This window comes from Nicotiana tabacum, chromosome 13 (assembly GCF_000715075.1).
Source record: "Nicotiana tabacum cultivar K326 chromosome 13, ASM71507v2, whole genome shotgun sequence".
Taxonomy (NCBI): domain Eukaryota; kingdom Viridiplantae; phylum Streptophyta; class Magnoliopsida; order Solanales; family Solanaceae; genus Nicotiana; species Nicotiana tabacum.
This window is the reverse complement of record NC_134092.1, coordinates 2,888,026-2,902,969: the sequence shown is the minus strand read 5'-3', so window position 1 is coordinate 2,902,969 and position 14,944 is coordinate 2,888,026. Positions and strand designations below refer to the sequence as shown.

Genomic DNA, 14,944 nt, shown 5'->3' with positions numbered 1-14,944 from the left:
ATATCATCAGATCGAGGGTCATAGAACAGCTCGGCCTGCAGGATCAGGTCATACCCGCAACTCTGGTTCTAAACGGATTTAATATGGCATGTGAAACCACTAAAGGCGAGATCACCCTATCGATAAACGTAGCCGGAACCATCCAGCAAATAAAGTTTCACGTAATCGAAGGCGATATGAGATATAACGCCCTCTTCGGAAGGCCGTGGATCCACAACATGAGAGCCGTACCCTCGACCCTACACCAGGTCCTCAAATTCCCAACATCGGAAGGTATCAAAATAGTGTACGGGGAACAACCGGCCGCAAAGAAAATGTTCTCCGTCGAAGAAGCAAAATCAATATCCTCACCTTCACCAATGAAAGGATCAGGTTCAAAGCTGAGCGCCAAATAGCAATCACAGACATCGGCTTCGACCCGACCAGGTAAGCAAAACGTTGAAGAGGACGATGATGATCGATGGATCCCTCGATCCTTCGTAACCCCCGATGATTTCGATGCCACCAAATCAACAATTGAGGACATGGAGCAAATCGTACTGATCGAACACTGGCCCGAACAAAAGGTATACCTGGGAACGGGTTTGAGCCCCGAACTCAGGTAGAAACTCATTCAATTTCTTATCAATAACATCGATTGTTTTGCCTGGTCCCATCTAGATATAACAGGGATCCCGCCGGACATAACGGCGCACCAGCTAAGCTTGAACCCTATGTTCAGACCGGTGAAGCAAAAAAGAAGGCCCCGGTCCGAGGAAAAGCACGCATTCATAAAGGACAAGGTAACCAAACTTCTCAAGATAGGGTTCATTCGGAAAGTAAAATACCCCGAATGGTTAGCCAATGTGGTTGTTGTACCTAAAAAAGGAAACAAACTTAGAATGTGTGTGGACTATAAGGATTTGAACAAAGCATGCCCCAAAGATTCCTTCACACTGCCCAACATCGATTTTATGATCGATGCCACGGCCGGCCACGAGATTCTCACCTTTCTCGACGCCTATTCCGGGTATAATTAAATTCAGATGAATCCGGACGATCGGGAAAAGACTTCATTTGTGACCCGATATGGAACATATTGTTATAACGTAATGCCCTTCGGGCTAAAAAATGTAGGAGCTACTTATCAACGCCTAGTAAACAGAATGTTCGAAGAACAAATAGATAAAATGATGGAAGTTTATATTGATGACATGCTAGTTAAGTCCCTGTGCACAGAGGACTATTTGGCCCATTTGCAGGAAACGTTCAAGATTCTGAGGAAATTCAACATGAAGCTCAACCCCGAAAAATGTGCTTTCGGGGTCGGTTCGGGCAAGTTCCTCGGCTTCATGGTCTCGAATCGGGGAATTGAAATCAACCCCGACAAAATCAAGGCCATCGAAGACATCACTATCGTGGACAGTGTGAAAGCTGTACAAAGGTTAACGGGAAGAATTGCAGCCTTAGGCCGGTTCATTTCAAGATCATCGGATCGAAGTCACAAATTTTTCTCCCTACTGAAAAAGAAGAACGACTTCGCCTGGACGCCGGAATGCCAACAAGCATTACAGGAATTGAAATGATACCTCTCGAGTCCGCCACTGCTTCATACTCCGAAAGCGGACGAGCAGCTCTACCTGTACTTGGCGGTATCGGAAGTGGCCGTAAGCAGCGTCCTAGTTCGAGAAGAGCAAGGTACGTAATTTCCCGTTTATTACGTGAGTCGGACCTTATGAGAAGCGGAAACTAGGTATCCGCACTTAGAAATATTAGCACTTGCCTTGGTAAGCGCATCTAGAAAGTTAAGGCCGTATTTCCAATGTCACCCCATAAGCGTATTAACCACCTACCCACTCCGAAATATCTTACATAGGCCCGAACTATCAGGTCGATTGGCCAAATGGGCCATCGAACTCAGTGGATACGATATCGAATATCAATCCCGCACGGCCATCAAGTCTCAAATTTTGGCAGACTTCGTGGACGACTTCACGCCAACCTTCATACCCGAAGTCGAAAAGGAACTTCTTTCGAAATCAGATATATCGTCCGGGGTATGGATCCTTTTTACGGATGGTGCTTCGAATCTAAAGGGGTCCGGGTTAGGCATAGTTTTAAAACCCCCCACGGGTATAACATTATTAGGCAAGCTATTAAAACTATCAGGTTAACTAACAACGAGATAGAGTATGAAGCCATGATTGCAGGTCTCGAACTAGCTAGAAACTTGGGAGCAGAAGTCATTGAGGCGCACTGTGACTCTTTGCTGGTGGTGAGTCAAGTAAACAAAACCTTCGAAGTCAGAGAAGGTAGGATGCAAAGGTATCTGGACAAACTGCTTATCACCTTACACCATTTCAAACAATGGACCCTACAGCATGTCCCCCGAGAACGGAATAATGAGGCCGATGCTCTAGCAAATTTGGGATCGTCGGTCGAGGTAGGTGATTTGAGCTCGGGGACTGTCGTCTAACTTTCAAGATCGGTAATCGAAGAAGGGCACGCCGAAATAAATTCTACTAGCTTAACCTGGGATTGGAGAAACAAGTATATTGAATACTTAAAAAACGGAAAGCTCCCTTCAGACCCTAAAGATTCCAGGGCCCTACGGACTAAAGCTGCTCGATTTACGTTGGCTGCGGATGGAACACTATATCGAAGAACATTCGATGGACCGATGGCGGTGTGTTTGGGTACGGGAGATACCAATTATATCCTCCGGGAAGTACACGAGGGCACTTGTGGCAATCACTCCGGCGCCGACACATTAGTCCGAAAAGTGATCAGAGCGGGGTATTATTGGATCGATATGGGCAAAGATGCAAAAGAATTTGTTCGTAAATGTGATAAATGTCAAAGGTTTGCGCCAATGATCCATCAAGCCGGGGAGCAACTTTACTCGGTCCTATCCCTGTGGCCATTCATGAAATGGGGGATGGACATCGTCGGCCCTCTGCCGTCGACCATCAGGTAAAGCCAAATTTATTTTATTTATGACTGACTATTTTTCTAAGTGGGTTGAAGCGCAGGCGTTCGAGAAAATAAGAGAGAAAGAAGTCATAGACTTTATTTGGGATCATATCATATGTCGATTCGGGATACCCGCCGAAATAGTATGCGACAATGGGAAGCAATTCGTTGGCAGCAAAATCACAAAATTCCTCGAAGATCACAAAATAAGAAGGATATTATCAACACCATACCACCCCAGTGGGAACGGTCAAGCCGAATCAACAAACAAGACAATTCTTCAAAACCTGAAGAAGAGATTGAACGTCGCGAAAGGAAAATAGAGAGAAATCATGCCCGAAGTCCTTTGGGCATACCGAACAACGTCAAAATCCAGTACGGGGGCGACCACGTTCTCCTTAGTATATGGTTCTGAAGCATTGATACCAGTCGAAGTCGGTGAACCTAGTCCCAGATTTTGATTCATGACAGAAGAATCAAATAACGAGGCCATGAACACCAGCCTTGAATTATCGGACGAAGGACGAGAAGCTGCCCTCATCCGACTGGCCGCCCAATAGCAACGAATCGAAATGTACTATAATCGAAGAACTAAACTCCGCCATTTTAAGCCCGGGGACTTAGTGTTAAGAAAGGTCACCATTAATACTCAGAATCCAAATGAAGGAAAATTGGGAACAAATTGGGAAGGACCATACCAGGTGCTCGAGAACGTTGGAAACGGATCATACAGGCTCGGCATCATAAACGACAAACAGCTATCAAGCAGTTGGAATGTATCACATCTAAAACGGTACTACTGCTAAGGCACGGCCTTTCCATATTCATCTAACTAACCCATGTTGAAGTCCGAACGAGAGCTGAAAAAGATCTTCCAATCAAGAGCACGCGTTGCACTCTTTTTCCCTTAGACCGGTTTTCTCCCAAATGGGCTTTTCGGCAAGGTTTTTAATGAGGCAACCATCGATCGTGCTGCACTTTCAACAATATCCGAGGCCTCTTTTCGACAGACCTCGAATACCGGGGGGCATCAGGGCCCTCAAATACATCGAGTTCAGATAGAAGAAAGTCATCTCACAACAATAGGGTTCCAACATGAAAAATTGTGAGAGCCAAATGGTCAAAATGAACCATGCTCGTATTGATTGGCCCAAACATAAACACATGTGCAATGACTTGAGATTTATTGTTCAACCAAAATTAAGATTCACTCAACTATTAAGCCTACGGGCTACTTATATTCTGAGTTCGAAACATTCACTCGAATATTAAGCCTACGGGCTACTGTTATTCCGAGTTCGAGCAAGCACTCACTAGACCATTAAGCCTACGGGATACTTATATTCCGAGTTCGAAACATTCACTCGAATATTAAGCCTACGGGCTACTGTTATTCCGAGTTCGAGCAAGCTCTCACTCGACCATTAAGCCTACGGGCTACTTTCATTCCAAGTTCGAAATAATCATTCGAATATTAAGCCTACGGGCCACATGATCTCAAGTTTGAAACATTCACTCGAATATTAAGCCTACGGGCTACTATTATTCCGAGTTCGAGCAAGCTCTCACTCGACCATTAAGCCTACAGGCTACTTTCATTCCAAGTTCGAAATAATCATTCGAATATTAAGCCTACGGGTCACATGATCTCAAGTTTGAAACATTCACTCGAATATTAAGCCTACGGGCTACTTTTACTCTGAGTTTACATTAACTCAACCATTACATTACACCTACGGATTATGTTCCTTCAAAGTTTGAATCATCGACTCAACAAGCAAACCCAGGGGCTACAAATCTGATTGATCAGAGAAACTACAAGGTCAACATTCGATTAAAAGTCTTCTCAAAACAAAAACAAGTCGACCTGATTACACATGTATATACAAAATTTGCCTACGAGATTAATGTACAAACATCAAGAATTAGAAACTAAGCTTCCTGGTCGAGCTCTTCCCTGTCCTCGGATCCGCTTTTGCTACCATCATCATCATCATCGTCAGAAGCCAAGGCTTCAGCTTCCGCTTCGAGCTCTTTTGCCTTTTTTACCTCTTCGGCAAGGTCGAAACCTCGAGTGTGTATCTCCTCGAGGGTCTCCCTCCGAGACCTACACTTAGCAAGTTCGGCAACCCAATGAGCTCGAGTATCGGCGGTCTTCGCCGCTTTCCGGGCCTCCATCTGAGCAGCCTCAGCATCAGCCCGATATACAGCAATGGACTTATCCGCCAAGACTTTCGACGACTCAACCTCCGCCTTAGCCTCAGCAAGTCGTGTTTAAGCTCCTCGATCTTCTTAGCTCGATCCCCTGCACCAGAGCCTGCGCCGAAATCAGGAGTCTTTAATTCTCGAGCTTCCTTCAGCGCCTCCTCAGAAAAATATGGAAGAGAGGGTGAATCACCCATTGTCATAGCCCCGAGCAAATAGCTCGGAGTGCTCCGGTCGAGATTCTGGTCTTTGGGAACAACCCTGACAGGTACAGCCGCCATCGGCTCGGGAGCTCTGGCAATCTCGATGGCCTCTGTAGACCGAACTACCAAAGCCGAGGAGTTATTCTCTTCTTCTTCTTCTCTCAGTCGTTGGACCGAGTCAATCGAAAGGGCAATTATTTTTCTCTTGACCCTGCGAGTTTTGGGCTTGGGGTCCTCTGACCGAGAGGAAGCTTTTCGCTTCTTATCTTCCCCCTGTTTAGGGACCAGGGACTTGTTTCTTTCCTCGTCGCTCGAAGGCCTCAAAATGGCATCCCTTGTTACACCTACACAAGAGGAAATCGGTAACGAATAGACGCAAAGAATACTTCGAAGGAAATAAGAAGCAAACCCCATGGTTCTTGGCCTCCCATCTGCCTTTTGCCAAATCACGCCAAGCGCACTCGGCGTAAGAGGAGGTCGAGGCCAACTTCCGAACCCAGTCCTCGAGGTCGGGTACCGCTTGTGGCATCCAAGGGGCAGCTGAACATCAGGGAAGGACATCAGAAAAAATCGGGAAAGCACCTGAAAAGTGAACAAAAATCACTTACGGTTAAAATTTCATTCCTTAGGGAACGATATCTTCTCCTCCGGAATGATATCACGGGTCCTCACTCGGATATAACGACCCATCCAACCTCGATCCTCGTCTTCATCGATTCTCGACACCAATGCCTTCGATGCCCGACGATGAAGTCTGATTAGTCCTCGAAAGATCTGAGGCCGATACAGTCGGATGAGATGGTTCAGAGAAAAATCCAACCCTCCGGCTTTGGTAGAGAAGAAGCGCAATAAGATCACTATACGCCATAAAGAGGGATGGATTTGGCCGAGGGTGACTTGATACCTTTTGCAGAAATCAATAATCACTGTGTCGACGGGTCCCAGTGTGAAAGGATAAGTGTAAACACTTAAAAAATCCTCCACGTAAGTGGTAACATCCTCGTCGGAAGACGAAATTTGCAGCACGACCTCGGAACCCCAGTTGCAGCCTTTTCGGACGGCCTCGAGGTGATCCTCCGTTATAGAGCATGTATACATCGATACGTGTTCACATCGACCCGGAACGGAAGAAGGGTTCTCCACCTTAAAATCGGTTTTCAAAATGCACGGGCCAGGAACATAGTCATGAACTGACGACTCCACCGGCGCCTTATCATCAGACAGCCATGAGGAAGAGGCCTTTTCCTTCTGAGGTACAGTTTTGGAAGTTTTCGCCATTGATTTGAAAGGAAAGAGTGCAAGGGAAGAAATAGACAGCACCAAAATTCTGGTATGAACGGCCCCGTAGCAGCAAAGTAGAAAGGATAAATAGGAAAATCTGGAGGAAGAGAAGGAGCAAAAATGGTAAAAGTTATGTGGAAAGATTATTTATAGACTAAGGCCTGACGGTTCGGTATCAGCGGTGGCCGACCACCGTCTGACACACATTAAATGCCTCGGTAAAATCGAGCCGATGGGACAGCCATCACATACGTCGAGATCGGGTTCGATAGAAACGCCGGCATAAATTTGATCGAGCCGTAGGGGAATCATATCGTTCCTCGCCACATCCTTTCCGAGAAACGAGGGGATTATCTGTGTACGGTCAAAACCGATTTTCAGTCATAAAGACCGGTCGAGACAATAACGTTTCAATCGAAGGATATCCGCATGGCGAGCTCGGACGAATTCCGAAGTAGAGACGTCGAGTTTCGAGCCATAAGACCAATCAACCGCAAAACTCGATATCATTATCGAACCCGCATCCGGATCGGACTATAGGGTAACGACGACCGACACAGGCCCCGAAAATCGATGCTCCAAGGCAGAACCGAGCTCGAACTAAGACTGGGGATTCGATCTTGCACCAAGCTCGAGTCAGTGCCAAGCTCGCAAGACAAGAGCCGTTACAACCGCACCAAGGGAGAGAATCTTGGCGAGAATCAAGGGAGAGACAAATCATCATGGGTTCTCCACTATATGTATTATTTTATGTTGTTACAAATAAAGTAGTGACCCTCTACTATAAAAGGGGAGATAGACTACAATAGGGAGAGGACATCAGGATTTCATTATGCTTGTTCTTCTAATATTTTTCAGTCTTCCCTTCCATCATTTTCCATTTACACAGCAAAAATACATGTATTGTCATTTTATATCAAAGAAATTTGCATACCCTTAGAACCATATCTAAATTTAACGTTATCCGATTTTTCGGGTAAATAGTAGTATTCATATATATATTTCTATTCTTACAGTTTATCTCAACCTTCAGCGTTATAGGAAATTATCCACAGCTCAGCGAGTAGTTCACAAGCATTCGGGGTATTATCACTTTTAGCCCGCGTAAGAAACTATTTATATTTGATAGTCGAAAAAGTGTATAAAACTTGTATATTTTTTGTATATAACATACATAATATATATATATATATATATATATATATATATATATATATATATATATATATATATATACAAAATATATATAAATTTTATATATTTTTTCGGCTATTATTTTTACAGCGGCCATACAGTATCATTTTTCCTAATATATCCACTGCCAAATTGTAGCTAAAGTAGGTCTAGTTGCTTAACTTTTCCCTAGAATTAAAATTTTTATTTTTCCCGAGACATCAAAATTCACCATACCTATTATTGTTTGAAATCCACCTCTTCAAGTTTCAAATTTAAGAGTTTATCCTGTAAAGGGCCTTTTTTTTTCTAATAATTGAAAGGTCAAAGTACTCCATATCATAAATAGTTCTAAAGTGGTTAACATTGATCGCAAAATTTAATTGCATATAAACATATCTTCTTAGATGACCGAAAATCACTTTAGTCAGTGATGCATAGTTCGAAACTCAATAAGTAATAACCGTTTACCTTTCTCTACCTAAATACTAGGTTTTTATATAAGACATCATACTTATTAAACATATCATTAACCCAAATCAATAAAGTTTAGACGGAATAAACTGGTTATATGCTTAGTCAATCAAAACTGACACCACCACATTACACATTGTATTTAATGACTATAATCGGGAGGCAATCAATCCAAAACATGGGTGAATGCTATCAATCCGATTTTGAATCCAGGATTATAGTACATGTTTATACTCTAAAGTATCAGCTTGTTACAGCAAGCAATATAGGGCATGCATAAAAGGCAGCTCGTCGCGTTCACGCAAGATCTGAAGAAAGACCGCACTCCAAGGGGTTTGATATAGCCGGCTAAGATAATGCAAGCATTAGTGGCTACTTCCACAGCTCAAACTCGTGACCTATAGGTCACACGGAGACAACTTTACCACTACTCCAAGGTCCCTTCACTGAAAATACGAGTGCCACTAGTCAAATTTAAGCTGGTCAACTTTAACCTTGACCCAAAATAAGTTGATTAGTTTGGATACTTCTCTAACAACTAAGTAGGCGTTTGGACATAAGAATCGTAAAATTCAAAAAAATGATGAAAATTATATTTGAAATTTAGAATTGTGTTTGAACATAAATTTCAATTTGGGTTATTTTTGAAATTTTGTGAGTGATTTAAGTAAATTTTAAAAAACAGCTTTTTGCAGTATTTCAAATTTTCGAAAATTTGAAAAAATGCATCTTCAAGTGAATTGAAAATTTTATGAACAAACGCTGATTTCGAAAAAAGTAAATTTTTTTGGAAAAATCTTCCATCAAATTTTATGTCCAAATTTGCTCTAAGCCATATTCTCAAACTAGAAAATAAGATCAATGGTTAGTGCAAACCGTCCCCTGCAGTAACCGAAGTATACTGTTCTCCCACAATCCAGATTTTCTAGTTCTTTTTGGCATAAGACTTCTACTAATGACACAATTAAATATCTAGCAATTTGAAAACTTTGGTAAGATCAGGATTCAATAAAAGCCGCTAAGAGTTAAATATATCACAAACATCTAATGAAAGAAAAGCGAACAGAAGACCAACTTAAAACAGAAAATTATATCAGCGCAAACATCTTGACAAAAACTTTTCTCGCTAAACATCCTGGCAGTTCCAAACTTAATCTTGAATTTTGGAGGCAGATTTCGGCTGCAAAAGTCGCATTTCCAGTGCCAGAACCTTCTCTATGCTACAAGAGTACTGGCGGTGGTAGATTCACTGCAAGGCACACGAATAAAAGACATTAGTAATGCGTTTTTACAAAAAAAAGGAAAGGCAACCGGAAAATAGAAAAGCAAATTTGAGCAACCAGAGATGAACTGGCATTGAAACTAACTTCACATAAACCAATTTGAGCAACCAGAGATGAAAGTAAACTGGCTAAATGTCGTCTCAGACTATAGGAGACAGCAGTAATTTTAAATTGGTATGCATATTGAGATTGTCTTTTTTATTTTTGTAAGTGCAGATCAAGACTTGTCCTTTTTTTTTAAACAAGTGCAGATTGAGATTGTCCCAAGAGCTTTCTGCACTTAATCCCATCAAAATACAGCAGAGAATTCATTACAAAGTACAAACACACAGATTGCTCAAGTACTACAATGAGAAAGTGTAGAGGCAGATCCAGAAAAACCAACTATAACGAGGCTTGTCTTACTAAACATTAAGACCCTATGATTTATTCTTTCAGTTAACTAAACCTACCACTAAAATTACATACACCTTCAAATAACCTTTTCATTATATCATGATGATATAAACATAAAGCTAAAACTGCAAGGAATACAAGAAACCAAAAGTTGACCAGGAGAGCAACAGCATTCAAAATTTTCAATGGAACAAGAGTCTCCATTCTCCAGCTATAAAGAAATCCAAAATTAAATTCCAGAGAAAACCAAGCATAATGTACTAGTGGAGCCACAGAAAAAGTCTCTAATAAAAATTCACCCTCCCAAAGACAATCACAACACATGCTTAGCAAAAAGTTATATCCTATTAAAATTTCCACAATCACTTGCATTGAACACATTATGTTCAAAATTAAGATTAGACTGTTTACTATGGTGACTCAGAAGCACAATGCTAAAGTCATATATATGAGAGTGGACTTACTACTTCCAGACTGGTGGAAGCTTCTTTGTTTTCTTATAGTAACGAGCAAGTCGGTGAATCCTGCTCTCAACAAGAATCAACCTAAACTTGGAATCCTTGTCCTTCCTGTTTCTCTCAAGATGCTTCCGGATAGCAACAGCCTTCTTGATAAGGTGATAGAGATCCTCGGGAATCTCAGGAGCCAGTCCTAGAATACAAAAATCATAGGTTAATCAACCATTTCCTTTCGATAAGTCTTATGAAGTATCAACTGAATCGCCAAACATGCCAAATAAGTACCATGAGCCTTCAAAATTCTGAGAATCTTGCTACCAGTTACACTCTTCACCTGAGCAATTCCATGAGAATCACGAAGAATAACACCAATTTGAGAAGGTGTCAAACCCTTTTTGGCAAACTTGCATATATTATCCTCAACCTGAAACACAAGAAAGTACATCTATTATGTTCTTTTAGTAAAACAAAAGGAAATAACTGAATGAGTTTACCAAGGTCAGGAAACGATCAGTCAGTTGTGCAACTAAGAGTTATCACATTATTTCAGGATATTAGCTTGGCTCTTTTTAACTGAACTAAGTCCAACATGTCCTAATTTCATCAACTGCAACAACAACAACATACCCAGTGTATTTCCACAGACCTTACCCCTACCTTGTGAAGATAGAGAGGCTGTTTCCGGAAGATCCTCGGCTTAATATAACAAAATCACAGCAGTTATAACAAAGATCTACAACAACAACAACAACAACCCCCTAGTAAAATCCCACCAGTGGGGTTTGGGGAGGGTAGAGTGTACGCAGACATTACCCCTACCCCGGAGGGTTAGAGAGGCTGTTTCCGAAAGACCCTCGGCTCAGAGACAATAGATCCGTGACAACAGAAACTAGAAAAATAATATCAGCAACATGAGAGACAACAAATAAATAAATGGAAAAGCAATAACACAAATACTATGCAAAAGTGTGAAACACAACATAAACCGCTAGCAATCCTAGACAAAACACTATCAGACTAGCCGGTACAAAGAATAAAACCGCTCGACTATCCCTTGACCTACAACCATAATGCTTGACCTACACACCTTCCTATCAAGAGCCATGTCCTCGGAAATCTGGAGCCGCGCCACATCCTGTCTGATCACCTCGCCACAATACTTCTTAGGCCGCCATCTACCTCTTCTCGTACCTGCCAAAGCAAACCACTCACATCTCTTAACCGGGGCATCTAGGCTTCTCCTCTGCACGTGCCCTAACCATCTAAGTCGCGCTTCCCGCATCTTATCGTCCACCGGGGCCACGCCAACCCTCTCTCGAATATCTTCATTCCAAATCTTATCCAACCTAGTGTGCTCGCAGATCCATCATAACATCCTCATTTCTACTACTTTCATCTTGTGGATATGTGAATTCTTGACTGACCACCGCTCTATAACATGGCTGGTTTAACCACCGCTCTATAAAACTTACCTTTAAGTTTCAGTGGCACATTCTTGTCACACAAGACTCCAAACGCTAACCTCCATTTCATCCACCCCAATATCGTGCGTAATATCCCCGTCGATCCCCGTCGATCTCCCTATCTACCTGGATAATTGACCCTAGGTACTTGAAACTTTCTCTCTTAGGGATGACTTGTGAGTCAAGCCTCACTTCCATGTCCACTTCCCCCGTCACATCGTTGAACTTACACTCCAAATATTCCGTCTTAGTCATATTCAACTTGAAACCTTTAGGCTCCAAGACCTGCCTCCATACCTCCAGTCTCCCATTAACGCCGCCTCGCGTTTCATCAATCAGAACTATATCATCTGCGAATAAAATACACCATGGAACCTCCCCTTGAATATGGTGTGTCAGTGCGTCCATCGCCAGGGCAAATAAGAACGGGTTGAGCGCAGATCCTTGGTGTAACCCCATAACCACCGAAAAAAGCTCTGAGTCACCTCCGACAGTCCTAACCCGAGTCATAGATCCATCATACATATCCTTTATCGCCCTAATATAAGTTGGATAGCTTTTGTAGTAGAATCGCCCGGCATGAACCCGAACTGGTTTTCCGATATAGACACCGCCCTCCTTACCCTCCCTTCCACCACCATTTCCCAAACTTTCATGGTATGACTTAGTAACTTGATACCCCTATAGTTGTTACAATTTTGAATATTAACTTTGTTCTTGTATAGCGGAACCATCGTACTCCACCGCCATTCATCTGGCATCCTCTTCATCCTGAAGATAACATTAAACAACCCAGTAAGTCACTCCAAGCCTGCTCTATCCACATACCTCCAAAATTCTACTGGAATCTCGTCTGGTCCGGTCGCTTTGCCCCGACTCATCTTACGCATCGCTCCCACGACCTCCTCAAAGATCTATGGAATCTAATTTCTTCAACTTGACACGCTAATCTTTTTCCCTGCACAGAGGCAGTAACGAGGCATCACTAACCTATGCATCCATCATTTATCTGGAACATAGCTCAAAAGAGCAAAGGGCAACACCCCCACTTGCTTTTTCATGGTTAGGCGCTTAGGCTACAGAATCTACATATTACCTTGCATATGTTTCATCCTTGACATTGATTACGAAATATTGAATCCAGTTATAAGAGAAGAAAACAGGTGGAATATTTTTCCAGTAGTTTGCAGTAAACGGAAACGGTAAACAAAGTCGAAATGGATAAGCATATATAAGGTAATTGGAGTGCATTCCACCTACACACTAAAGGCAACATCTTTGAATACTCAAGGAAACACACACTCTAAGCTTTTACTCTTTTAGCTAGTCAATAGAGTTGGGACTTGGGGTCGGCTATATGAATCCTCACTGACCACGTTACTCCATTTAAACCAATTATGCAAATACAAATATTAATACTCAAGGAAACACACTCTAAGCTTTTACTCTTTTAGCTAGTCAATAGAGTGAGATAAATGAACAACAACTACGCCTCAATCCCAAACAAGTTCGGATCAGCTATACGAATCCTAACTGACCAAGTTACTCCATTTAAATCATCTCATACCAATATTATGCAAATACAAATATAAAAAAATACTCAAGGAAACACACTCTAAGCTTTTACTCTTTTAGTAAGTCAATAGAGTGAGATAACTAAACAACAACTACGCCTCAGTTCCAAACAAGTTCGAATCAGCCATATGAATCCTCACTGGCCAAATTACTCCATTTAAATCATCTCATACCAATATTATGCAAATACAAATAAAAAAAATACTAGTTTCATAATAAATGTTTGTAAACACCAACGGTATATTTCTATTTCATCAAATTGAGCAAAACTAAGTAAGATTTTCAAGGGCTTACATCAGGAGCAGAGATTTTCAACCAACTTGGTGGAGTCCTTTTGTACGGAAGTGCTGAAGCTGAAATACCCTTACTGTGAGCAAAAAAAAAGATTAACATACAAAGATCAGTACAATGTATTATCAAATATAGTATTATATAAATGGAAGAAAGAATGAACGAACCCTCGACTGTGCATACGACCCATGGCGGCTGTCGGCGGTGTTCTGGGGTGTGGCCACAGCAATAAAACCCTAAAATGGTTATTTGCGGGTAATTACGGCTTTATAGACTGCTCATTGTTTTTCCTTTTTTTCCTTTGGCAATGAAGTCTTTGCGTGTGTTCGAAACGACTGAAAATGTTTTACGTGTAAAATGTTTTCCAACAAAATATTTTTCAAGTATTAATTTTATTTATTTTTCGGTATTTGATACGCAAATTAAGAAAAATAACTTCTCAAGAGTATTCATAAATAATTTAGATACAATAAACATGAAGTCATAAATTTTCGAACCAACAACCTTTCGAACCCACAAATTTTATAAACTTCTAAACCGCTAAACTTTCGAAACCGCAAAATTTCGAACCCGTAAACTTTATAATTTCTAAACCCGTAAACTTCCAAACACATAAACCTCTGAACTCATAACTTTTGAAACTTGTAAAATTTCGAACCTGTAAACCGAAAGATGAAAAAACTAGAACTGAAAAACTTGTAAACCGAAAAATGAAAATATATAAAAAAAATATTTTTTTCCTGGTAGGAGTGAGGTGCAGAAAAACGAAAAAATAGAAATTTGAAATTGCAAAAAAAAAAGTTTAAAAAAAAACTTTTTTTTGTGCGGGATGGGGCAGTGGGGTGGGGGGGGTGGGGAGGGGGTGGGTGGTGCAGAAGAAAAAAACAAAAATTTAAAAATTACAAAAAAAAAAAGTAAAAAAAATATTTTTTTGTGGGCTGGGGGCAGTGCGGTGGGGTGGGAGGTGGGTGGTGCAGAAAAACGAAAAAATATAAATTTGAAATTACAAAAAAGATAAAAAAAAAAAAATTACGGGCGGAGTGTAGGGTGGGTGGTGACGGAAAAAAAAACTAAAATTTAAAAAAAAAAATTGGAGAGAGGGGTGGGTGGGTGTGAGAGTGTGGAGTGGTTGAGTGAGGGTGGAGAAGGTTGAGAAGGAGTTTTGAAAAATATTTTTCCTTCTCTTGATA

General features: G+C 41.4%; 1 protein-coding gene across 2 annotated transcripts; it reads right to left on the bottom strand.

Annotated features, from left to right (window-relative positions):
• Positions 1-9,276: 9,276 nt before the first annotated feature.
• Positions 9,277-14,078, bottom strand: LOC107789793 (small ribosomal subunit protein uS15). 2 transcript variants are annotated; one of them, XM_016611659.2, is made up of 5 exons: positions 13,922-14,078; positions 13,758-13,830; positions 10,711-10,849; positions 10,432-10,618; positions 9,277-9,537 (listed from the first exon to the last, which is right to left on the bottom strand). In XM_016611659.2, exons 1-5 carry the CDS (start codon positions 13,942-13,944, stop codon positions 9,504-9,506), a joined length of 456 nt encoding a protein of 151 aa, XP_016467145.1. In that variant the 5' UTR covers positions 13,945-14,078; the 3' UTR covers positions 9,277-9,503. The 2 variants fall into 2 exon arrangements, with proteins under 2 accessions (XP_016467145.1, XP_075085165.1); XM_075229064.1 differs by having other exon boundaries at positions 10,711-12,846; positions 13,922-13,995.
• Positions 14,079-14,944: the final 866 nt, after the last annotated feature.

Excerpts from the sequence above, each read along its gene's own strand:
- LOC107789793 (XM_016611659.2), bottom strand. The coding sequence starts at position 13,944 with ATGGGTCGTATGCACAGTCGAGG. Across the intron at positions 13,831-13,921 it reads GGTCGTATGCACAGTCGAGG|TAAGGGTATTTCAGCTTCAG; the intron begins GTTCGTTCATTC and ends TTTTGCTCACAG. Across the intron at positions 10,850-13,757 it reads TGAAAATCTCTGCTCCTGAT|GTTGAGGATAATATATGCAA; the intron begins GTAAGCCCTTGA and ends CTTGTGTTTCAG.